Here is a 27,294-nt window from a genome sequence, read left to right as displayed (position 1 = left end):
CACTCACCGTGGAGCTTTGTTTGTTTGTATTTTCTTCTCGAGTCTCCACCAAGTTACTGCCTGAGACACGTGTGTCCACCAAGAAAGGTGACGGTGGTTTTGTGGCACTGCCAACGAGGCAGACACCGAGACCTCTCTACACACAAGGCTTCCGTTTAAGCTGATGAAGACATTTTGATGTCTTGAATCATTTCTTAGAAGGAATTCGAATGTGATTTTTATTAATGAAATCATTGTCTTTTAGCTCTACGGAGACCCAGCCCCTCCCCTCCGGATCTCCTTCACCTTCTGCTTACCTTTCTTGGTAGTCAGGAATGTGGTCTGTCCGACAGTCAGCAGTGTTGGGAGAAGTCAGCCACATGCCTGTGCAGGAAAACTTTGATTACCTTAGTTATTGAGTTGCTTGCTCAGTGATGATGGTGAGAAAGGTCTTTGTTCCCCCCACTGGGGAGACCGAACCAATATTACAGTTAAGGGAACATTGTAACCCCTTATTGTGCTTCAGAATGCACTAGGAAAAAAAATGCCTTACAGAAGAAGTAAATTGGCCTTGCATATCTGGAGAGAAATAGCTAATTTGCTATTTCACCACCTTTACTTCCGAGCGCCATTTACCAGGATGGTTTTCTGTATTTTTCAATTGGAAATCTGTCCTTGTGCTTTTGGGTACTCTTTATTTAACTTGTTTGATGAAACTTATTAGAACCTCCTGATTGGAGCCCTCCGTAAATAAGAGATTATTATTTTAGATTGCCAACTTGAAGGGCCTTCACAAATCTGTCTCCAAGTAAACGGCCTTGAATAATTCAGTCAGCTGTGCCAAACAAACAAAGAGTGATTGATTGATACTTAGGCATGGCCTAAAATATTCCAAATTTGCAGCTTTTAAGACAATTCATACCGGAGAAGCTTGGAGCTAATGAGGGCAAATTTACCAAGATCTATGACAAAAGGTCCTGATTTGAAAAAGCTTTCTGCAGGTTTGGGTTATGGAGAAATTGAAATAGCTTAGCTCCAAACAGCAGACACCACTTACTTTGTCTTTACATTTGCCTTTTCTAATTGAATTTAGTGCGCCACTGTAGTTCCTCCAGAAAGTGTATTGTTTTAAAATTACCATTTCAGTTCTATTACTCAAAGCCCTCACTTCTAATGCTTTCTGACAGTTATCAACATAATGAACCATAATGAAATGATGAGCAATCTTCAGTGGAAACCCAATGTGGGTCCCAGTGGTGCTGTGTGACTGTGTTGTTAAAATTTGAATGCAAATTAAAATAATATCGTCCTTACTTGTTTCCAAGGTCAGGAGAAGAGAGACACTTTTTTTTTTAAGTACTTTAATTTTGGAAATCTCACATCCATTTTCAAGCAAGCCCTTGAAGGTGCCACTGATGTTCGATTCAATTCTCTGCCCCAAAGATCTATGTGCTTTACAGTCTGGCTAAGGGATTTGGGGAGGGATGTCTACCATGAGTCTTTGATGTATAAACCATAGCATAAAAGGCAGCCTTTGGTTTCAAGTAAATTACATTTTTTTTCCCACCCCAAAGCATATATCTCTTTGCTCTAGAGCTTCAAGTAACTAATAATATAATGATGGGAGGAAGGACGCTCTGTGAAATTGGTCAGTGAGAGCATAGTTAGCTCTAGTGGAAGACTAGTCGGTTTAAGAGTGAGAACAAAGGCCAACGATTCCTAAAGTTTTGTTAATCCAGGTGTTTCAGAAGGTCCATTGGTTGATCTCTAACCATATTACATTTTATCATCCATGTAATCAGTCATTTTTGTGAACATATTTTTATGAAAATTTTTGGATCCGAGATTTATAGGGAAATTTGTTATTTCATATCGTTTATCAAATTTGTGATAATGAGAGTATGATTTCATACTACATTCCATTTGTCATGGGATAAAAACTCAGATTGAAACACCAGCTCCCTCATTGCCAGATTCTGTGACAGGGTTTTTGGTTCAGAATGTATGGTCTTGCTGTCTGGTAATCCATTGATAAGCCAATTAATGTGCCTGCCCCTGGACCATACCAAACAGATACGAACAACCAAAGATTTTGATGATTCATATGCGGTCCTCAACAGGTTTCATTTTTAGGTGCTTCTTTGGTTAGATCTCAGTAGTTAAGAGTCTGACATCAGCTAGTGAGTAACCCACATCCTTGTCTTTTCCTTTCTGATTGCCTTTCAGTATTTTGACTAATAGAAAAAAAGCACCTCTAGAGAACCCAAGTGCATGACTCTTGTCCAGAGACAGGGCTACAGGGGGAAAGATCACCAGGGAGGCTTCCTGGAAGGAACTGGATGGATCCCAGGCTCATGACTTGCCATTTGGTTGTTCGTAAAATTTTTAAAAAGCGTCAGGATATTTAATAAGAATCAAGTATCATTTCATGGAATTATTTGTTTTATTTATGTATTTTTTAAAGGTTTATTTATTTATTTGAGAGCAAGAGCATGCACAAGTGGGGGCAGAGGGAGAGGGAGAGAAAGAACCTCAAGCAGACTCCCTGCTGAGCGGGCTGACTTGGGGCTCGATCCTGGGACCCTCAGATTGTGATCTGAGTCAAAATCAAGAGTCAGCCACTTAACTGTTTGAGCCACCCAGGCCCCCCAAATTACTTGTTTTAAAACAATGCTATTCTAGCCTTCTCTTTACCCTCCAACCTATTTCTCATTTTATACAGATAAATAGTCCAATGTGGACATTTTATAGGGATTCATAGTATAATGTGGATTAAACTAGAAAATCCATAGGTTTGAGGAACCTCCCATGTGAAAGGCTTGAATAATCTGCCAATGCCATTTAGTCAGGTCGTTGCAGTTTTTCCACCATGAATAATTACGAGTGGCTTGTTATCAACTAAGCACTATCATTTCTGGGTAGCATTTTTGACACTGTTCATGGAAGTCATACAGTGGTTGTGCATAGCATGCTTCTGTGAAACAGGGTTGGTTACACATTTTGCTGCCATCCCATGGGGTGAGCACTGGTTACCTTCTTTGCTATCAGCATTTTCATTTTCTTCCCAGAGTTGACTCTTGTTCTATCTACAGCTCAGCTATAGATGCTATCTACAGCCCAGCAGAAGACAAACTGAGAGAAGAGTCTCATTGCATAGATACGGTTGCCCCCCCCACCCTCCTGTGACCCCTACCCCCCGGGAAAGAGCCTTTAACAGAAACTCATGATTACCCTCTTCAGTGGAATTTAGAGACAGAGAAGTTCCCAGAGAAAGAGGGTAACTCATCTAGGATAAGTGCGCCATCCAGGAAGTCATGCCAGCAAGCTTCAGCATGAAGGACAGGGAAGCTAGAAGAACTGGTGACTCGGGGGTGAAGTGAGAAAGTGAGGAATGTTCCACAAAAAAATCATAGTTGTGTTTTCTTTTTTTTTTCCCTTCGGATTGCTTACATCATTCTGACAGGGGCCATTATAGCCTCAGAATCAGGCATTCTGATCATAATAGCTTTGCACGTTTGGGTGGTGGTAATTGGGGCAACGTGCATAAGGTTTCTTCGTTTTGGTCATCAGATGGCTGAGGCTAATAAATACTTTTTGTCAGATTTTATTATGAGGATTAAATAAGATAATGTAGGAAAAACCGCTTTGCAAGAAATGTCAATTAATTCACAGGCTAACTAATTCTAAAGCTCATTTTGAAAAAAAAAAAATCACTTTTCTCAGTCTTTCACATTACAGCTTCCTCATGGCTAACTGGGAGTTTACTTTTAAAAGTACTTCAGCCATAAACTAGTCATTTTAAAATAAATAAACCAAAACCTCCATTAACCCAGGAAGGACAAAGGTTCCTGGAGAGGAGGGTGTTAAAATAGATGCACCAGAAAAATAGGTAGTGGCAAAATGGCAGCAAGGAGTTACCCTGATTGGAAGCCAAGAGCTTTTCATGGAGTGATAAGTGATTGATGCATCCAAAATGGTTTTGTTTTTTAATAATAGGCAGTTATGCTCTGACTCTCTTCATCATTAAAACACACAAACTGCCATGAGCAAAGGTTATGCACTGTCCATCGATCTCAGGAGAGGTGTCCCCGAACAGCAGTCTTTATGTAAACCGACCCACAGCAGCGAGGAGAGAGAAAGCAATTTAATGGGGGCAACATATACAGCTGTCCGGGGAGGAAGCGTGGGCTTCATTTCCGTCAAAACGTACACACCCCGACTGTTGACTCTGCCTTACAGCCTGTCTTTCAGCTGGAGAGAGATTAACATAGGCTTATCTGGAGGGTCGGGGGGTTTTACAGTGGAGGCACTGAAGTATTACTGACAATCCCAAAGTCGTACATGATTAATGAAGCCATAGGAAGTGGAACTTGAGACCCATGGCGCCTCTTCCTCAGAAGATCCGTCTTGTACTGGTTGCCTTAGTGTTTTTGTAGGGTGACAGTAGTAGCATTTGAAGAAATTGATCATTTAAGAGTCAGGTTTCTGCCCATGCTCTTGGGGAATGTTTCTTTCCACATCCAGAATTAATTTCATGGCTCAGACATTGAATTTTAAAATGGTGATTAAAAATCCGTTACATATTAAATGTCTGTGATAGCTCTGGAAACCAGTCTTTACAGGAGCCCGGCTACTATGTTTTCCTCTCAACTATCTCATTGTTTTGGTTGCAGCCTTGAATTTTTTCAACTTTCTAGCCTGTGATTGTCTTTTTTTTTTTTTTTTTTTCGAATACACTTTCACAACATACACAAGTGCTATAGTGGTAATGCTCCTGAGGAATGAGCTGGACTGGGTAAGGGATCATCATTAATTCATTTATTTATCCAGCAGGTACTTAGTGAGTATCTATTGTATGTTTGGCATCTTCCTAAGGGCCAGGGGTACTTTCATGAACCAGGAAATAGTATTTCTGTTCTAATGGGAATATAAATAATAAATAAGATGATGTAAAATTCCCACAAGAAGGAAAAAAGACAAGATGATGGGGTAGCACACAATGGAGGAAAGGGGAGCATTTCATTTTGCATGGAGTAGTCAAGAGGGAGGAGAGAGGATCTGAGCTGAGACCCCCCCCCCCCCCAAGGAGTAAGGAGGCAGGTGTTGAAAAGTCAGGGAAGAGAATTCCTGGCAGAACTACCAAGTCTAAAATCTATGAGTTGCATGTCTAGAGTTGTGCTCTTTTATTAAAAGATTTTATTTATGTATTTATTTAGAGAGAGCGCATGCGTGAGTGGGGGGAGGGGTAAAGGGGAGAGAGAATTCCAAGCCGACTCGGGGCTGAGCTTGAAGCCCCATATGGGGCTTGATCTCACAACCCTGAGATCATGACCTGAGCTGAAATCAAGAATCAGAGGCTTAACCCACTGAGCCACCCAGGTGCCCCAATAATGGGTACTTTCAACTTTTCTTTTTCCCCTTGGCTCTAGAGTCTGTTAGCACTTTCACAGTTGCTATAAGAAATAGTGATTTCAGGCTGATGTGGCATATTATTAGACCATGTGTCCATTTGGATTTAAACCCTTTGGCAGAACCCACTTCTAGCTGCAGTGATCACAGTGTCCCCCTTTTTGCTTTCTGTCTTTTGCTGAAGTTCTAGTTGCTTTCTGTAAGAACGAAAAAATGTGTTTAATCAGACTTGTGGGTTGGGGGTGGGGTACATAGGGAGCACTTAGTTTAACCTTGACTTTCCATGGAACGGTTCATACCAAAGTCCTCCTTCACATTGGAGGCATTTAGGACTTTAGGTTCGGTGTTGGCTGAGTCCCTTTCCAATGACCTTATTATATAAGTAAGGCTCATAGAGATTTCATGTGGTTGTGTTAACACTGGTTCTCCTGCATGGGGCTACTTTAAATCCTGACATAAGCCAGTAAGTGTGTTCTCTGAACTACTCAGGAATGATACTTTAGTCCAATACACAGGAGAGAAGAACTAAGATTTGTAGAATTACTAGAATTTTCTTTTATACTTGGAATATCGTCCTTCTTAAATATCACATTCACTCAGCTTCTCCAGATAGTGTGTGCTTTATTTCTGGAAGGTTGTCTTTTTCCCAGAAGAGAGCACATGATGGGTTAGGGAAGATCAGCCTTCTTTTTATGATATCCCATGATATGATATTTTATTATATGATATGATAGCCCTTTGCTTTTGCTGTAATTTGGCTACAGCTTCTTGGGGACTTCATGCTGTCAAACTCCTGTCAAGTGAATGCAACTTGACATCCCAGCAGAAAATAATAATTACCCATTGTAGCACCTTTCACCAGTACCTGCTGTGCCAGAGAGAAAGTATTTCACACCAGTGAAGCAAATGGATGTTCATTCAATTTATCCACAGTGGCAGGAATACAGCGCCCATTTCTTTCAGAGCACTGAGAAACTCAAGAAATGGGCTATAATATTTCACATATTTTATTTCTTCCTGAGTCAGTGAAGGTAGATGTAACTTCCAGCTCAGAAGCCAGGGCCGTATGAAGGTGTAAATCAGGGGTTCTTGGATGGAGCTGCCTAGACAGGTGCGGGGATGTGCTGGAACTCTCTAGAATTAATGTGCCGAATTAGGAGGCTTCATCTGAGCATCTTTTTGAGGGGAGGGTACATTGCTCCCAACGACTTCTCTGTAGCTGGGGTTGGCAAGCTATAGTCCGAATGCCAAATTCCACTGGCCCCGGTTTTGGCAAATAAAATTTTCTTGGGGACACAGACACGTCCATTTGTTTCCGTGTTGTCTCTGGCTGCTTTCGAGGGACAGTGAAGAGGGGAATAGTGGCTGCAGGGAACGAATGGCCGATAAAGCCTGAAATACTGACTCTCCATCAGGCCCTTCACAGAGAAAATTCTGTTGAATCCTGCTGTTACCGATTCGTAGGTTAAGGATTATGGTGCTTGGCTTTTGGTTCTGGGAGCAGAGCTATTATTCTCTGTGTCACTAAATTATATTTAAAATATGAAGGGCATTCTAAACATGGGAAATTTAAAAGAGTTTAACATTCTAGCCCTATTCTTGGAGCCAGAGAGGGATTTTAACATGGGAATTCCAAGGAAGTGAAAAAAAAAATGTAAAGGAAGGACATTTTTTTCTCCTTACATACACTTCAGCATTTGATTGATTTCTATTTAAAAATGTCTTGATTTTGATGATAAAAATAAAATGTAAATGTAAAGGAAAAGTGGGTTCTACAAAGGCTATAATAAGAAAAATACCAGCCTGCCTTTGAAAATGTGAAAATTAACTTTTCTTCAGATCCGAAGTTTTCCACAGCTTCAAACCCGAATAGACCATCACCTGGAACCAAGATGGGGAAAGAAAGTCATAACCAGTCCTAAATTATCAAAACTTTGATTGACGGAGCTCACATTTTTTTTTCATTTTATTTATTTATTTTTAAGATTTTGGATTTTTTTGTATTTATTTGACAGAAGACAGAGAGAGGGAGAGAGAGTGCATATGGGGGGCAGGGACAGAGAGAGATGGAGAAGCAGCCTCCCCAAGGAGCAGGGAGCCCAATGCAGGGCTCGATCCTGGGACACTGGGATCATGACCTGACCTGAAGGCAGATGCTTCACAGACTGAGCCACCCAGGTGCCCCTTTAAGATTTTATTTTTAAGGAGTCTCTACACCCAACACGGGGCTCTAACTTACAAGCCTGGGATCAGGAGTCAGACTCTACCAACTGAGCCAGCCAAGCGCCCCACGGAGCCCACATTTTACTCTCCCAGCCACACTGGCTGGTAAGGGAGCTAAAGAATGATGAGACTGGGCAGAGAGCCTGCTCTGCGCCTCCGGTGCCCCCCATATTTAGCTTCCTTTATTCTTTTCTCCCCTCCCCCACGATTTCCTGCCCTCTGCTGCTTTGCTTATCCAGGAAAGCGTCAAAAGGGATCAGATTTCTTTTTCCCTCCATCTTCTAAAGCAGGTGACAAATACTCAGTAAGACCTTGTTGAATAAATGGAGAGTCCACAAGTCCCTCCCAACAGGACTAACCACTAAGATAGGACATACAGCCCTACTGACTTTTTCCAAAGTGTTTTTAAATTCTAGAAAAGGGGAACTTGACTTAAACTGGGTGCATTGAGATACTCCTTTACAGGGCTTAGTGCTCATGCGTCTCTCTGGGAAGAGCTGACTATTGCAGCTTTAGCTCAGGGAAGGCTGTATTAATTCACACACTGTAGGTAGTGGGCCTCAGATGCGCTACAGGACTTTCTTAGTTTTCTGTCTAGTCATTCATTTGTCGACTCCTCAAACGTGTGTTGAGCTTGCTCTGAACGGGGAATCAGGGGAGACACTGGGAAATGGTGAAGACACAACTCTCTTACGGAGCACATAGACTGGTGATATAGACAGATGCGCAGTGTATGTCTGAATAACGAGACCCCCGCATTGCATGTTCCAGAGTAAGACAGAAAGAAAGATGACCTGAATCGCGGGACAATACCATAAGCAGGATTGCTGCCAGTCCTGTATATGGGCTAGTAGTGAGGAGTTTTGGGAAGGACAGAATCCTGCCTCGCATGTGTCCTGTAAGCTCCCTGACACTGTATGGTCAGTAGATACGATCTCAATATGGCGACTAGAAAATTTAAACAAATGGCATGATTAACCCATTTTGTTCTAGATCTCCTATTGTAATTGGAGAAGTACTTGCGGGTGGACAGATTTCTGACGAGAAAGGCGTAATCACTTGTCAGAAATTTACTTGTTCCGAAATATCCAGATACACTACTTACGTAAACAGAAGACAGGATAATTGGAGAGTTAAGTTTTTCCTTCCTGGATGCCTTGTATTTACTGAGAGAGCCCAGGTTATGCAGAACACTGTTTTCTTTTCCTGATAGCCGTTTCTATAGGAAATGGTTTTAAGGTGCTGCTATTAATATTTAAGTATGACTGCTGGGTCTGGCTGGACTTCTCCTTGTCTGGAGAATACTGTCTTTTCTGAGGAAAAGATGGCCCCTTTTTATAAATGGAAATATACTATCATCTTTTAATTGACACGAGTTTAAAAAAAAAAAAAGAAGAAGAAAGAAAACCACGGTCCCGTAAACAAAATACAACCGCCATAATGATTCTAATTTATAAAGCATGAGCTCTTTCCCAGGCCTTGGCAGAACGCCGTTATAATCATACTGGGTGGGCATTTTTACCTCTGCCCCCACCCCCAAAACCCACAAGACAAAACTCTGCCCTTGTCCAGTTTTGAAGCCCATATAATATCACTCCTGCGGCAGCAACACACAAAACACGTGCAGTGCAATTCACCAGACCGCTCACGGAGGCATCACTGGATCTGAACTTGCCTCGTCCTGTTCTCTGTCTTCCCTTTAGCATCGACCCCAGGGTCCTCTCGAAGAATCACTGCCCGAAGGAAGAAGGCTCTTCCAGGTTACCCCTTGTTTTGGTCCAGCCTTCCATTTTGAAATCCTGCAGCATCTTTTTTTTTTTTTTTTCCATGGGGCAGTGTTCTATCTCTGGAGTCCTGTGACCATTTCCTTTTCTGCTCCATTTCTTCCCTGTTTAGACACTGCTGTGCCCCGTCCTACATACTAATTACTGACTTTCTGCTTCTGCATTGCTTGATTCATTGTGTCACATTTTCCCATGTGAAAGTGGACCAGGAACCTTGGCAAGGAGGTTAATGGATTTAAGAGTCACTCGTATTTAACCCTGGAAGTCACAGCAAAATAAGAACCAGTGGCTGACGCATTTTATAAACCAGGCTGTGGTCAGCTTTAGCGGCAGATGACTAATGAATTTCACCGTGGTGGCGAGCATCACTAGAATTTGAGCAGAACTGAAAATACACCTTCCCTTTTTCCTACCTTTATGTCGCAAACTTTGGCTGAAACTATGGATTTGGTTGCTATATACCTTTAATGGGGCTCCCGTAAGGGAGTGGAAATGACCCCAGAGTGGGAGTTAGTACGTTTGGATCTTAGTCCGATTTTGTCACTAATTAAATTGCATGAAATTTCAGTATTAGCAGATCCACTTACTAGATCTCAATTCCCTCATCTTTAAAATGAGCTTATTGGACCAAATGATCTTTAACATCCTGTCTGGCTCTAGGACACTGTGATTTTTAAATAACTGTGTTCGTTTAGTCAGAAACCATTTATTTATCTTTATTATAGTCCAGTCAGTGAGCTAAGGACCATAGCTATAAATTTGAAATCTAAACAAGAAAGAAATCTGCATTTTCTTCCTGCAGACTTCTGTGGGGGGTAATCTTACTTTGAAACACACATTTTACAGCCCTGGATGGGGAGCAGATCTCAAAACTAAGAGAGATTGTTGGTAATTAGTCTCAAGGGGAGATTGGGAGTTCCTGCCAGCTTTGTGACAGTCTTCAAGTAAGCTCTGTGAAGAGAAATGGAGGGTGGATTACCCTTTTTCAGCATTACCACCAAAATCCTTTCACCATTCATCAGTGTGAGCGAAGTCATAAATATTGAGTATGACTCCTGATTAATAGGTTACCTCTTTCAATTCCCTCTCAATGGCTACTTTGGAACAGCACATTCCATTATGGTTGACCAGCTAAAGCTTCTTCCCAGTTCCTACAGGCCTCCAGTTCACTTCCTTTTCCTAACGAACACAAAACATTTCCCTCAAAGCAGTCCATTGCAGGTAAATTAAAAATCGAATAGATACAGTGAGCAAGAAACCTCAGATTTTCATTAACACTCACTCTGGTTCTTTTCTTGAAAGACCCACAAGGGAAAGAGGAAAGAAAAGAGAGGGCTTTCCATGTGTTCCGTTGAGTAGGTATTTTTCATGAGAGTGTGGCAAGTGTCTTTACAACCTTTGGCGGTGGCTCAGACCAGGAGCATTCCCTCCCGTCTCCCATCCTGATTCTTCTCCTTGAAGGCATGACAACTTCTTGGCATGTGAAGATGAAGCAACAGCAAGAAGCAGGAGGGTTCGGCATGGCTCTCTGGGGTTTTTTGTTTTGTTTTGTTCTGTTTTTTAAACTATCTTTAAAACCAACCACTATGTTGTTTGCAGTCAATTGTTCTGTGTCAAAACATCCACCAGCATCATTCGTGTTTCATAAACTCTTTGATGTCAGTGGGAATGAGTATGCTTCAAAGGGCCCGGTGCAGCCTTGGGTCGCGGAAGGGCAGGTCGCGGGGTCTGGGAGCCTTTGCGCAATCTCTGCCTCAAGTTGGGATCTCCCAGTGACTGTACCTTTGACATCTCTGCAACCAGGTCACACCAGTTCCTAAAAATTACCTATAAAAAGCTGAACTCTCAACTGCTGTGTTGAACCGAAGAGGCATAGCAATACAATTCAATTAATTTGATTCCAGCTTGAGGACATGCTGTAGCTTCAAAAGTGGTACCTAACTATTACTTTACCCCAGGCCCACCGTGGCCCTGGGAACTAGAATCACATTCATATGCCTGTTTTCAGATGATGAGATAAAAACTAGATAAGTTCTGGTATTTTCCTGCTGCTTCAAAGAGAAGCCTGCACTCGAAGCCCATTTGATGTCGAAATGCACGACGTCTCCGAGTGGCAGTCAGCACTGCTGCTGTTTGCACAGGATTGAGAATGACATACAGGCAGCCGTCTTTCATGTGGTTCTTTGAAAAGATCTGTTTTTGCTGGCTTGATTTGCTTTTGGCTTTCTTTGCTACATGGGCCCACCTTACTGCAGAGAATAATATAAACTCTGAGCGATTCCAAAAGGATAGTTTAAGTTCTTGGGGTGATAATGTGTGTGTCTTTTTTTCTTTTTTTTTCTTTTTTCTTTTTCTAGGCCCACCATCTGCTCCCCTCAACTTGATCTCGAATGTCAATGAGACTTCGGTGAACTTGGAATGGAGCAGTCCCCAGAACACAGGTGGCCGCCAGGATATTTCCTACAATGTGGTGTGCAAGAAATGTGGAGCTGGTGATTTCAGCAAGTGCCGACCCTGTGGAAGTGGGGTCCACTATACGCCACAGCAGAATGGCCTGAAGACAACCAAAGTTTCCATCACTGACCTCCTGGCTCACACCAATTACACATTTGAAATCTGGGCGGTGAATGGAGTGTCCAAGTATAACCCCAGCCCGGACCAGTCAGTGTCCGTCACTGTGACAACCAACCAAGCAGGTAGGAATCAGATCTCCTTTGTTGTACAATACGAATCTAGAGAGAGAAAGGGCTTCTCTGTTGGTATCCATGAATGATATTAAAGTTCTACAATCGAAGTAGAACCACATGGATCTAATTATAAACCCGTGTGCTGCTTTGTAATACAAAAGATACTTAGGAGAATGTTCATTCGTTCAGTAAATATTTTTTTGGGCACCAACTGCATAGCATGACCTATACTAAGTGGTGGTGATTCAGTGAGATGGAAGACAGTATCTGATTGGAAGGGGATGACAGTTTAGTGAGCTGGGTCACTCCATGTTGGACTTTTCTTGTAAGGGATTCGTATCAGCCATTTTAATCACAAGGTCCATGGTTAGACATCAGAGCATTTAAAAGATTATTTTGGATTGTAAAATTGATTTTTACCAATGCAGAGTGCTGTATCGGCATTTGCTGCCCTTTCCAACCAAAGCATCAGTGGCTATCTTTTGATCTTGTTTGGTATTTTAGAATTTAAAAAATGTATAAAGTCCTCTACTAGAATCATCATGGAAATCTGTGAACAGTGAATAGTTTAATGGGTGTTCTGTGCGGTTTGACAATATTTTCCTGAAAACAAGTACTGGTTTTGCAGCCACTTTCATAGTTGAATCCATAATTGACATGTGGGGGAGGAGAGTTAATTTACCCCATTTCCGGCATCGCTTTCCTGTTCTAATTCCGTAGACGTGAAAACCTCTGTTCAAGAGAGTTTCTGCTGAGTTAGTTGCAGAACTGTTAACAAAGTCTTGGGTATCAGATATTTCAAAGTGCAAATCACAGTCTGCATTTCTAGGCTCCCGCTCCTGACCCCCTCATTCCGGGTGCTCCCCTGAAAACGTTTCCACACTTTCTCGAGCTTTTTTTCCTTCCTGAATCTCTGCCTCACATTGCTGGCTCCCTGTTATTTATTTCTGGCGAGTTCAAGGGGAGTAGGAGAAAAGCACTGTGGTTTACTCGTTCATGAGGCTCTTCAGAACAACACACTTCGCTGGAAAAGGATTATAAATTGCCCTCAGCCTTGTCCCCTCTTACTGCACTTCTCTCTTAAATGAATGTTTCAGTAAGTGCACTCCATAGTTAAATATATCCGTATTAATTGATCCTATAGTGAAAAGTATTCCAGTGTCCCAATGCAAAGTCATTATTTTTCTGCTTTGCCCTGAACTCTCTAGAATAAATACAAAGTTACAACACAGGCAAGATTTTAAGCGGGAGCTAGGATGGCAAATGTGACTGGAGGGCAGCTTCAACTCCACAAATACGACCAGTCTTTTAAAATACGCGGTGTGAACAGATCATCTGGTTATGCTTTTGTCTTTTATTTCTGCGCTTAATAGGCGGTAAGCACTGTTCGTGGTAATCGGTTTCAGTTTTCTACAAAGACTAGTGTGATTTAGGAGGTTCTGATAGCATCACAAGTACTCTGACTTTGCCAGCTTTTTCGTAGTTCTTTTTTGGAAATATTGCCCATAGATCTTGGGAGACATATTGGTGCTACTGGTGTCTCTGAGTTAGACGGAGCCAACCTCTCTGCACCCGCTGGGGGAATCTGGTTTATGATTCGGTCAATATTCTTACGTCCAGCCTGATGTACTTATCCTCAAACACATCACTACTTCGTGTTCTTAACTGATTTAAAAGTAGGAAGGGACCTTTTGAGGCTGTACAAGGTGAAGTCATTCTCCTTGGCAGAGAATAGCCTCTGAGAGACGTGCTGAGGACAGGCTTGGCTCCCCCAGATTTGGGCGGGGGAGGGAGAGAACGGCTGTGACTCTCTTTATACGTAAGAAATAGAGCCAAGGGATTATGTCAGTTTCTACCAGGCCAGAAGGCCCAAGGAGCACAAAGAACACAGGCTAAAAAATCTTCCAAAGGAAGAAAATGTGCAAAAACATGATGAGAGAGGCAGGAAAAAAGTCCCAAGTTTTATTAAAAAATGTAGGTGCAATTCTTTGAGATCTAACGGAAAGGTGGACGGGGAATTCCTCTGACGCAATGAGGTTTTCTCTGCCATGGCGAGCGCCCTGCTAGGAGGTTTGCTGAACAGGACAAAATTCCAGCTCCCTGTTTTAATTTTCATGAAGGGTAATGCTGGGAAGCTGTTCAAAATTAAAAATAAGTCTTTCAATAAGGAGACCTCCGATGTGGCCAGCCAGAAAGCTTTCGCTTCGCAGAGAGCTGTATATGTGCGTAACACTGCCTCATTACCCTACTACGACTTGGAGTTCCCTAATTCAGTATCAGCGGAATAGTTCATCTGTGATGAACAGCCCTTTCTTCATGGTAGGGCAAATTAATAACATAGGCCCAAATTCTGGGTGAATGTAGCAACGATAAACTCTGCCAAAGCTCCCCTAAGCATATTTACATACACACAATTATATTCTAATTGAAGTCGTTCCTATCATTTCATTAAACTAAATTCCTTAGGGACTTCGGTAGACAGCGATGGCTCACTCTCTGGAAGGAAGACGTAGCATAAATGGTGGTTAACATTACCACCTGAGAGCCACGGTTTCATGGCTCCCTGTTTTTTTTTTGTTGTTGTTGTTGTTGTTTGGGTTTCTTTTTTGTTTTGTTTTTTGTTTTAGATTTTATTTATTTATTTGACAGAGAGACAGCCAGCGAGAGAGGGAACACAAGCAGGGAGTGGAGTGGGAGAGGAAGAAGCAGGCTTCCAGCGGAGGAGCCTGATGCGGGGCTCGATCCCAGAACGCTGGGATCATGCCCTGAGCTGAAAGCAGACGCTTAATGACTGAGCCACCCAGGCGCCCCCCATGGCTCTCTGGTTTTGCCCTGTTTTCACAGGGTTCTTTCTGTCATCAGTAACTTATTTAACAAACAGACACAAACCCTCCTGGGATACCTGGTTTTATCACCACCACCTCTGAGACTCCCACGGCTGGACAGGTTCGTGAAGGTGACTTGACTCACCCAAGCTAATGTCTGGGCCAGTACCTGAAACTAGGCAGCACCCTCCTCCCCGCTCCCAAAAGGACAAAGTTGCTTTCTTTTACACTGATTGGATAATTAGTAGCATCCCCGCATCCAGCTTGGCATGCGCCTCATTGGTGAAACCAGACTTTGAGTATCTGGGCACGGAAATGGACATTTGACGAGGCTTTGATCATTTAGTTCTGGAATGTGGTGTGAATGGGCCGGTGTTCTCACATGGTTATTTAAACCATTCTAACCCAAATCTTATTGTTAAGGTCTTAAGAGGTAAATAACATGCTTTTCCTCCCCCTCCGAGTTCAAACCCAATTGACACTGGAGCCAAGACAAAGGGAACTCAGGATGTCAGCTTTATTGCTGGCCATCTGATTGAAGGATGGGAGCTTTATTTCTGTGGCCAAAAGGGCTGGCTCTAATGACACTTGCCCGGTGTCACCCAGATTCTAGCTCAGCTGGCTGACTGCAGGCTCCCTGCAAGGATAAAGCCTGTGCTACCAAAGTTGTCCATTCTGGACAGGTTGGCAGGTGTGGGGGCAGAGAGGGCATAGGACTGCTCCCACCCCCACCCCTGTGCCTCACCTCGATGCCAGGAGTGGGAAGGAGCAGCGGGAAGAGAGTGAGGGTGGGACACTCCAGAAGTCACCCTAGGAAAAGAACAGACGAGGAAAAGGCAATTCCTCCCTACCCTGTCACTTTCCTGCGTTATCTTCCAAAAGGAGCAAAGCGAGGTTCCTCAAGAAATGTTTCCCCTCCCCCATCTGACATCCTCCAGTGACTGTTGTGTTTTTCGTTCAGGAGGAGATGGTTCTGGTGTTTATGAAAAATGAATAAGCAGACTGCTGGGTGATTTGTTTTCTAAATGGCTTTTCTTTGGTTTACTTTTACTTAAGTGGACCATCTCGGGTAAATGAATACAGGATGTGTCACTGGGACAGAGAAATGCTGTCTAAATGAAACAAGGTTTTCCTGGCCAAGCAACAGAACTGTGAATAGTTTTGCTAAAAATGCTGAGATGGCAGCCAGCAGTAGATGTTAATATCACCGAGCCAGTTGCACGTTTCCCGCCCCCCGTCTTCCAGCTCTGGGCCCGAATCATACGCAAGGTTGTTTTGTTGGTTTTAAATCATTATGAACTGCCACGGGTTGTATTCCCTAATAACCCTGAGTTGCACCTGGTACAATGATTACATATGTATGTATGTACGTAAACTCTACACCCAGCACAGGGCTCAAACTCATGACCCCTAGATCAAGAGTCACATGCTCTACCAACTGAGGCAGCCAGTCGCCCCGATGATCACACTTTCGATTTTTATGTTGCGTGAGGTCATAGTCTAGATACTTGACAATGGGATGGCATCTGGTGATCTCTCTTTGGCACAGCTGCAGCATCCTAGTGACAAACATTTGTTAACACAGAGTCTGAAGTTCAGATAGATACTTGGTGGATTACATAGTCATGTGAACCTGGCTGAGCTCTACGATCTTTTCTAATTCTAAAAGTCTGTAATTCCAAGAATATAGTCATGAGCGATGAGCATGAAGAAGTAGGGCTTATTTCCATAGGATGTTAAGAAATGGGCTCTAACGGCAATGTCAAGGGTGGGGAAAATTCCAGTAAATACTCCTGCAGAGTTAGCAGAACGCACCTGAATCCTGCCTCCTCTCTACGTGTCCAAACCCACACCTGCCAAGGTATGTCCTTTGAAAGGCGAAACAGTAAGCCAGCTAAATCTTGGGTATAGTTAGCTGTTCAACGTGCCTCCCCAGATATTTGTCAATGTCTGGAGATATTTTGGGTTATCTCAGCTGGGAGCACTGTTACATCTAGTGGGTGAAAGCCAGGGACGCTGCTAAACATCTTACCATGCACAGGACAGCCCTCACGACAAAGAATCATGTGGTTTGAAATGGCCATCGTGCCAAGATTGAGAAACTCTGCTCTAGTGATACGTTTGATAAACAGATTTCATGACTTCATAGAAATGCCAGCCTTCCAAGGGTTGCATCAAGATCCTGCCTTCGCTTGGTTTCACTGCTGCATGCTGGGAACAGAATGCTCCCAACACTGCTCTTAATGAAGACTGAAAGAAAATATTACATCAACGATGAAGTGACAGAACACTTCGATGGAATGCCACTGCACAGTCCATAGTACTCAATATCTGTTTGTCGATCAACACATTTATTTATAGTAAAAACAATCAGTGGACTCTTTCTCAAGTAGCGATAAATTTAATAAAACCAAAATAATGAGTACAGAAAGGAAAATAACTAAGTACAGGAGGCAGACTGTCTTTTATTACTCAACTGGTAGGTTCCCATTCTCTCTTTCTCTGTCATCTTTTAATTAGACATATTATGTTATTTGAGTAGGATAATGGAGAACAGTGGGAATTCTCATCCCCACTGGGTATAATTGCTACCTGTCTTGTACTTGGTAAGAGGAAAGCTTCAGGGAGACGGTGGGAGAAAGGGAAACATCTTAGAGCAGTTGAGTTAGGCAATGTGCTCTGGGCATGGTGGCACCGGATTTTGTGGGGTGTAAAGCTTAGGCAATTTTTGTGTGATTTCAAAAAAAATCCTACAAAGTTATAAATATCAGATGAGGGAAAGAGCTTCAGAAAGGGCCTGTGCTAACTTCTTTAGCTTCAGTGTGTATAATTCTGCCTCTGATGAGACTGAAGTGAATGCCGTTGTCGGGTAACAGGGCTGTCGTGTAATTGTATACCTAGGGGTGGAAAGGAACAGGAAGGAGAGGGGGATGTCTGGAGGTCCGGTTTGGCCTGGTGTGAAAGGCCTTGAAGAGCAAGGTCATCCTGGAGTGGTCTGAACCACAGCTGAGTGTGACAGGCAGCCCCACAGTGGCCTCAAGTGTGGTTCGTGATCAGATTAACAGGCAGAAAGCACAGTCCTGGTCATTTTGAGAATGGTCGTAGAATAGGAACCCAAATAAGATGGGGCCGCATCTGAAGCTTGAAAAGGAAGGGGAGCAAGGGGGGAAGCTCTGTTGATACTTCTAAAGCACGAATACCTGACTTCTGAGTGCCCTGGGGCAGAGGTTGGCAAACTGTAACCCCGGGGCCAAATCTTGATCCTCTACCAGGTGGGGTACCACCCACTAGAAACGGTTTCTCTATTTCACAAGGGTTGACAGTAACCCAGAGAAGAATAACATTTTGCGCCATTTGGAAATTCTAGAAAACTCAATTTTCCGTGTCCGTGGAGAAGTTCCACAGGGACGCAGCCCCACTCTGTCGTCGGTGTGTGATCTGAGAGTGCTTCCACGGGACAGCAGCAGAGTGGAGCAGCTCAGGGCGTGAACGTCCTGCACAGCAAACATAGTCACCACCTCACCCCTTGTGGAAAAGGTTTGCCGATCCCTGTTCTGGAGTACTAAATTGAGAAAGAACACGAGTCAGAAAGGAGGTTGAGAAGATGTTGAGGTGCTGGGGTCATTTGTCAGAAACCACACTGGGGAAGATTGTGGTGGACTAACATCTTTTTTCAAAGATTTTATTTATTTGACTGAGAGAAAGAACACAAGCAGGGGGAGTAGCAGAGGGAGGAGGAGAAGCAGACTCCCTGCCGAGCAGGGGAGCCTGATGTGGGGCTCCATCCCAGCACCCTGGGATCATGACCTGAGCCGAAGGCAGACGCTTAACTGACTAAGCCACCCAGGCGCCCCTCGAAACAATTTTAATATTTGGCAAGATGCCTTTTTTAGAGGTTTTGACTACCTAAACACGGTTTCAGGGAATCAAGTCGAATTTCATGCACGTCTTCGCTGCCTTGTACCGCAGATCTTTTCCCAGTGACAGGTTTAAATATAACGTGGAACATGCTTGAGTGTTCTGATAAGGCAGCGTTCAGTTCTCTTAAAAACGTGCATTCTGAGCAGTGTTGTAGGCTGGCTGGATGCTGGCAGCAATTTTCTCCTTAAATAATCGTAGGCACTGCTCTTTGACATTGTCCCCTCACTGAGATGATTTCTCGTTTGCCTTTCATCTCAAGTAAATATGTTGTATTTTTCTTACTCCTAAGAAAGTTAAAGGAAAGACACACAATGAAACTACTTCAATGTAAGTCGGATATCTTTCTAAAGACACATTTTAAAATTCTTTAAACAAATTGTAGGGCGATTGTGTCCAGAGATTTTGGTGGGAAGTTGTTCTCGCATCCCTAGTGGTTGGTATGTGATCATGAGTAGCTGTCAGTGGAAGCTGGTTGGAGAGTCCTTTCTGTGCCTGAGTAATTACAGACCCAGACAAGCACACAATGGGCTTCAGAGAAGCCAGGCGGCGATTTTCTCATTAACAGCCCCAATCCAGCTATGGGCTCCTGGTTTAGTTCATAATGCCTAGGAAATATACATTTGAAAACATGGAGTATATTTTTTTTGAAAAAGGGAATAGTCTCTTGATTCTAACATTATCCATAAAATAATTTCATGTCTATTGAATATTGTTGCCACCTCTGTAATTATTAAGCATACTCACTAATTATGATCATAATTAAGAAAATAAACTGGGAGATGTACAGTAGTACACAGCCTCTTGTTTGTGGCACTGGGATCTATGAATTTGTATTCAGTATGGGTGCTTCAAGTCCTAGGGAGGAGAAAAAAATTGAAGAACCTACTAAATTATCCAGCTTCAAGGCCGACTGAGTAGCATAGATAAATAGTGTGTGTATAGGGCGTATTAGTAATTATTATATATAGATAAAAATTCCTTCTCATTTTTAAAAAGATGTTAATACGATTGACCCTCAAACAATGCAGGGGTTAAGGGCACCTACCCTATACTGTCAAAAATCCACGTATAACTTTTGATTCCCCAAAACTTAACTACTGATAGCCTACTGTTGTTGACCAGAAGCCTCACTGATAACATGAACAATCGACGAACACATATTTTATATGTTATGAATATTATATACTGTATTCTTAAAGTAAGCTACAGAAAAGCAAGTATTATTAAGGGATTCTTGAGGAAGAGAAGATGTATTTACAGGACAGTATTGTATTGGAAAAAATCCATGCATAAGTGAACCTGTCCAGTTCAAACCCATGCTGTTCGATAGTCAACTGTTTTTCTGTCTAAGAGAATCAAAGTTCATTTGCACCCAAGACTGAGGACACTGGTTTCCACTCCTATCCCTTCACTCTTACATAAATGTACATATCATGTACACTTTTTTTTTTTTGGTGAGAAGGGTAATTAATTCACCAGCTTTCACTCCCAAACACTTGACAGTCTATTTCTGATTCATTTTTCATTTCTCAGTGCTGTGCTCGTTACTTCGGACACTAACACTGAGTCTGCACCCTCTGGAGAAGCCATCAAGAGATTTGAGAAGTGCCTGGCTGAGATGAGACATGAACAGTGCAAGACTAGCGAAAGTTTTAGACGGGCTTCTACCTTGATTCGTTATCAGTCCAACTGGCTAAATCAATGACTACCTCCTTCGAGGAGCCAGGAGAGGCTCTGGAAGTCGTTTGCACTGAGCATTAATAAAAAGATCCAGAGAAACTTTATCAAACCTCCCATTAACCTCCTACTAATGTCTTTAGAGAGTTCTTTCCCTTTAAACACCAGGAAAACCAAGAGCCGTGCTGCAGGACTAATCCTGCATTGAGAGATCTTAAATCTACAGGGACTCATTAAAGTGCGTGTCCACGTCATGCCCAATGTACAGAGCCTTCTCTGCACGCCAGCGTCTGCGTGCTGTTTCCATGTGGGTATACAGTAAGAGAGCATTCCATATGTTGTCTTCAGGTAAAGACTTGGGAGGATTTTTTTTTTTTTTTTTTTTTTTTTAGTTTTTACATTTTAATCTGTTAAGATAAGCAAGCCTAAGCTCTATCCATCAGTATTAAAAACAGCTCTTTTAATGTCTTAACCCCCAGCAACCACCTTTTGCCAACCCCCCGCCCCCAACAAAGGCATACTTTTTCCTCCTTTGGCTGTGTCAGAAAAATGAAAAAGATTCCATAGGCTTCCCTAGAACTACAATAACAGAAAAGAAAGGTGGTGCCAGACATCAGTGTGGTCGCCTGCCTGGTGAACACCATGGCTTCATTGGAGAACGTCACTCATGATTTGGTCTCACATGGGAAGGTGGGTACCCGGAGTACGGTGGGAATTTGGCTGAACAGTCGGCAAAATGGCTGTCAATTCAGGCACAGTGCTGAAGAAACAAATGTTAATTAAATTCCTTCTTCTTCTATTCTGATTAATTGGTCAGCTTGTTCTAAAGGGGCTCTTTGTGGCTCTCCTGAACCATCTTTTTTTTTAAAATTAAATTTAATTTTGTCTTACCTGATTTTATTTTATGTTATGTTATTTTATTTTATGACAAAGCAAAGGGTTACTTACCAAAACATAATCCATCTAGAAGATCTTATGGGTAAAATGACAGTGATTTGAAATATTTGTCCTATTTTGTGATCACTCTTGCAAGGAGAGGGAGAGCGAAGAAGGGAAGAGTGGGCCTCCTTTTTGCCTGGCACCTTCCATTGAGAACCTTTGTCTATGAATTTCTCAGGCAGTTTGGTCCTCACTGTCAAAAAGACCATTTTAATGAAGATTCTGGGGCAGATGATTTTTAAGAAAATCCTTATCTCGGGACCTTTTGACGGTGACACAAACAAGACAAATAGTAGCTTCAGCTTCTCAGTGGGTATTTTTTTTTTTTTAAGATTTTATTTATTTATTTGACAGAGATAGAGACAGCCAGCGAGAGAGGGAACACAAGCAGGGGGAGTGGGAGAGGAAGAAGCAGGCTCATAGCGGAGGAGCCTGATGTGGGGCTCCATCCCACAACGCCAGGATCACGCCCTGAGCCGAAGGCAGACGCTTAACCGCTGCGCCACCCAGGCGCCCCAGCTTCTCAGTGGGTATTAACTAGGGACCTGCCACCAACAGGTTCAGTGCATGTAAGGAGATCCATCCATTAGCACGAACACTGAGAGGGGCAAGCTCACGATGGCTCCCTGGAGAGGTGGCGGTTCTCTAGATAAGGTACTGCAAGCTGGAAATCTGCCTCTTGAATCAACCCTAATTTTTTTTTTCTTTTTTTAGCAAAACAAGTATGTATTTTGAGCATAGAAAGTGTAAAGATGGGCAAGAGCACAGCTTACTCCGTGTTCCTTTATCAAAGCCATGGACACGCATAGAGACGGGCCAGGGATTTTGAATATGCAACTAAGCTTCATCAAGTGTTCCTTCCACTTTCCAAGATACTCAAAGACTTTTTTTTTTAATCTGAAAATTTTAGATGATCTTACGAGTTGTCGGTGTAGCCCTTGTTTGCACTGAAACCCACTGAATCCTACAAGGCTCTAGGAGAGTGTGATTTAGGAATCTTTCTAGGAGGTTGCTTTGGGAGGCTTGGGAATTCTTGAAGCTAAAGTCATCTTGTTTCTCCCCATTTTAAAATAGGGGCATGGTTATCATTACAGTATATAGTCGGGGCTCTTGTTGCTTTGTTTTCCACTGCAAGCAGAGAGTACAAATATGGCAGGATATCAGCCTATGAAAATTAGTGTCTTGTAATCAGAGCACAGGTCATAGGACTTAAAAAGCATATATTGTGTTCACTGTCCTCATTGCAGACACCCGTGCTGAGTAGTCATCTAATTCAGGTGTGGCTCTAAGAGACTGGTGATATATTTAAGGAATCTTTGTGTAATATCAAAGGGTATTGTCTGGGGAAGAGTGGTAGATGAGAAGCCCTTTAAATCTTCCTGTCAACTCTTCAAGAATATAACCTTCATTCCATGTGGGCTTTGGATGATGGCTTTTTCACTTTCCCTCCAGTTTTTCTTCTCTTCATATTTCAGAACACACACGAAATACTCCCATTAACTGCCTGTAGTGTGCGGGAGCCCCGCTCCGATGTCTTTCTTGGAGACCATGCTGTGGGACTATTTCTAGGCAATGTGTTTTTCGATTGAGGTCCTTCCCGGTATTTACAGATTGACTTCTGGGCGGAGCCAGGAGTACTGCATTTCACATTTCAGCAGGTTGTGTTAAAAGAGGGGCCCCAGTGAGATGCTGTGAACCTCCTAGTTGAAAAAGAGAAGAAAAAAGAAAAGAAAAGAAAAAAGAAAATTTAAGTCCTAAAACAATTACAGATTTCCCAGATTTTGTTATTCTTTATGCGTACAAAAGTTATCTTGGATCTTCAAACACAGATCCAGTTGGAGACATCTATTGGCCTTAATAACATTTTAAAATTTAATAGCTCGGTTGTTTCAGCTTCAGACTTGTAATGCCTGTAGGAGTTTAAACTATCTGGCACATACATTTCGTTTCTGGCTGATACCCCAATATTAAAAACAAATTAATTCTATCATTGCAAATTCCCAAGCTTAAAATTCCTTCTCATAAATTATGCTCCTTTCTCTAACCTTGATCATAGCTTTTATGACAATTGCCAAAAAGATAGAGTTTCAGATATGAGGGCTTCAAGACTATCATTTCATGGACACATTTTTGAGAGCATAGCATGTGGTGACCATTTGTATATGAAGCATTTGCAAAAAGTGCTGGTTGTAATTTAACCCAAAGGTCTCCATCACTTCTCTCCACTTAACAGTCACTCTGTGCTTGTCTTTGTAGCAAGCAAGAAACTGGGAGGGAAAGATTTGACTCCAAGTAAAACGAAGGCTTCCTTAGGTATTACTGAAAAATCAGCTCCTCAGCGTTTGTTCTATGGCTCATACATATTGCCCCTTGAATATTTGATTTCCCTGTGTTCAGAACTTTCCCAAATTTCCATGTAGTGAAACCAACTGGGAATACGAGGGAGAGTCTCAGCATTGGTCTTCTTCCTGTTTCTGTCTGTCTCTCCCCCCCACCCCTTCAACCTGCAGCACTCTACTTTACCATCTATGGCCATCATTTCTCAGCATAGCCATTGTTCTTTAAGCCAAGCAACGTTTGGACTTGGAAACATTCCAGCTAGCATAGAACACATAGATTTGCAACCAAAATTGTATTGAAATGTACCCTCTGCTTGTCTGTCTTATCCTGTCAGTGATAATCTGTAGCCTATAATTTCATGCTCCTCTTTATTCTTTGTCTGATATTTTTCATTTCTGTGTTTTTTTTCCATTCTGTCCACGTGTTTTCAAATGCAATAAAGAGAAAGTTGAGTTATTAAAAAGGAGTTTCAGATTTAAAAATAACAATGGGTGATAAAATTGCTTATCACTTAAGGAGCTAATATCCTCAATTTCTGGTCACCATAACTTTATTTTTTTTTTTTTTTAGCAGCTTCTGTGGTCTTTTTAAATGACCATTAGGAAAAATAGGTATCCTATTGCAATTGTATATGTGATGGGGAATTGGATGGCTCAGGAGATGACTAATGGGACTCTAGACCTTTCTGTCTTTAGGTCACCTCCTTGAATCTGGACTATATCATAAGTGGTCCAAGGCCTGGCCATCTGGCAGCCATTGAGTGGCTATGGTAATGAAATTGGTCTCAGTCCAGGTCTTAGTCGACAGGTGTTCACATCATAAGTGACACTAATTGACTTCCTACTCTTTCAATTTGGAAGACGGTGGACTGTCACTGAGACAGTGACGGGGAAGGAGTTAGTCATGATATATTCAGACTCCATCGAAAGCCAAGGAATTCAGCGCCTTGAGCTGGCACCAGCCTGGCACCTTGCAGATACTGTACTAGCCTCTTACTGGTTCCATTAGCTTGGGAAATAAAAAATAGCAATCTGATTTCAAAAGATTTCCAATAACTCAGAATGGTTAATGCTGCTTTTCTGTAGTATTTTAATAGGATCCTCCTTGTGTTGAGACTTTCTCTTCATCTTGTGTTATGGTGATTAGATGCCTCCTATGAAGAGTATATGGAAGGAAGGAAAAAAGAAAATTGGATTCTGGGCCTCCGTGATAATATCAGTCAGGCTGTCTGCTTTTATTTTTTAATTTTTTCTTTGTTTGGGGGTTCATGACCCGGGCACCCATTCATAACAGATGCTGTGGGCGGTCTGCTCTTTGATGGAGAATTTGATGTCCCTCTTCAATGCTCTTGTGAAATGAAGACGAATGTGAAGAAATAACTCTGAGACCTTTTTATTAACCTAAATTTCGGTGCACAGAATTCCGAGGCTTCATCCAGCGCGCACTCTTTCCATTTTTCCAGGTGTCCAAACCCAGAATAAGCTCCCATTTATTCACTCTCACTTGGGGCCATGACTTGAGGGGATAATGTGGCCTGACTTGGAGGCCAAGTATCATTAGTATCATTAGTAGCACTAGTATTAGTATTTGTGATGCTAATTAGTACTAGTAGTACTACTAGTAGTAATATTTTGCTCTCTAAAGTTTCCCAGGTTTATCTAATGGCTTTTTTTTTTTTTTTAACTACGCAGATGATCTGGATGTCCCTGTAGCAAGTGGCAAAGCCACACTCCTGAATTAGTTATCACACTTAAAAAGTCCAGATGACAACAGTCACAGTGGATATATTTATTGACACAGACAGGCTCTTTTAGCAGATCAACATCTTACCTCCTTCTGAAAGGCTTTTCCAGGGGGTGTAGGAAATCGTCAAGCATCTGATATAAAGTAATGAACAAGGCTTTTTATCGGTCAGTTTCTGGAACAGGCTGTTAAGCATTTCTGCCTGTAAACGTAGAAACGTAGAGTGTGGGAAGTAAAAGGCAAGCGCAGAGATTTACTAGGTACATCTATCTTCCTGGCTTTTAGAGTCTTTGTGATTAATTCATCTTTAATAGGGGACTGATCTAGATGCTTCGGATGTCAAAAAGCTAAATGTTATAGCATTGTCTCCTTGGTTCCAAACACAGCAGGACGATTAGCAGCTGTCTGAGTAACAAAGAGAACCTGAAGCCCACAGCACGGCTTTTATTTTCCAGATTTGGAATGCCTCAAGCTCTCCAGTGGAGCTGACAGCTAAAGGAATAGAAGCCTCGATTCACAGCAGCTAATCCGTTTCCACTCCCTATGCTGTATTTCTGCTCAGCAGAGGAGAACCTTTCCTTGATACCATCCTCCGAATCCCACAATAATTTTGGTAGGCATCGGCGGTCATGGAGGGGCTCACTTGGCCCAAGGCGCGTCATCCTCTCCGATCAAGATGCATATAAAATAATTTCAGCCAAGAGTTTATCCTAGATACTTTTTGACCTATGGAGGTGCAATGGAAAGGCTCATCTTCCTAGAGGCATTCAGAGAAGAAAAAAAATTAGCCAATTTATTTATTCTTGCTAACTTTGCCCATTTAAAACGGTTGTCTTTCTCAGGCAAATTCTTATAAATTGCCTTCCAGTCGAAAGACTTGTTTTCCTATTTGCCTCAAACTGGCATTCTTACTTACCAGGAAATACACCCTGAATCCTGCAATGTTTCTGTTGGCAAATATTGGGCTACCCTTGCTTGGAACCTACCAATCAGTTTCTTAGGAAGCAAATAGAAAGTAAAACAAGCAGCTGTCAGATGAAACAGAAGACATCCTATATCAGAGACACTTGGTGCCCAAAGTCATCCCCAGTTACTTCTGGGGGACATGAGCCTCGGTTCCAAGTCTGAGCTGTCACTCACTTGTAATTCTATAACTAACGGTACAGCTATACATATGTAGTAATGCTAATTTAAGGTAGTAGTTTTTAAAAAGTAAAACAAGCATTTAAGTAATATATTTTCTTTACTGCAGAGAGCAGGGATTGCTATATGGCTCAGATATGAAACAGAGCAGTTAAATAGTTACAAAAGTCCTAATTTGCAAAAGCTTGGATCTTTCATGACACCTTTAGACCTTTACTCAGAGGGTTAACTAAAAATTTTGGATGGGTCTTTCTAATACTACTTTTCCTATTCCATCCTTAATACCCTTAGTTAACATTTTTCTTTGACTTTTAGCCTTTTGATTATGAAATATACACAGAAAAGTGGATACGCCACAAATGTACAGTGAATTATCTCAAAGCAAACACCTGTGTAACCATAAACCAGAGCAAAGAGTAGAACATCACCGATCTTCCAGAAGCTTGCCCTATACCCCCTACCCCTTCCCTAACTTCAAATACTATCATTTTCTTTCATGATTGAATTCTTCTGTTTTAGATCATTATCTTCTTAGCTCTTTAAGTAGTTCTCTTGTGAGGTGATTCATCTCTGAAAGCTTTAAGGTTTGTCTATGAACAAAGGTCATGCCTAAGTTATTGGCAA

The 27,294-nt window shown here is 42.1% G+C and overlaps 1 protein-coding gene across 3 annotated transcripts in view; it reads left to right on the top strand.

The window, feature by feature from the left end:
- Positions 1 to 27,294, top strand: part of EPHA4 (EPH receptor A4) — a 142,251-nt gene that overhangs the window by 70,344 nt on the left and 44,613 nt on the right. For all 3 annotated transcript variants that reach the window (XM_087863885.1, XM_087863891.1, XM_045775331.2), the window contains exon 5: positions 11,753 to 12,091. In XM_087863885.1, coding sequence (XP_087720011.1) covers positions 11,753 to 12,091 — 339 coding nt within the window. The remainder of the gene's footprint in view (positions 1 to 11,752; positions 12,092 to 27,294) is intronic.

The sequence above is a fragment of the Ursus americanus genome, chromosome 1 (genome assembly GCF_024610735.1).
Source record: "Ursus americanus isolate L20-20 chromosome 1, mUrsAme1.1.p, whole genome shotgun sequence".
In the NCBI taxonomy this organism is placed as follows: domain Eukaryota; kingdom Metazoa; phylum Chordata; class Mammalia; order Carnivora; family Ursidae; genus Ursus; species Ursus americanus.
This window is presented reverse-complemented; position numbering and strand designations above follow the sequence as displayed.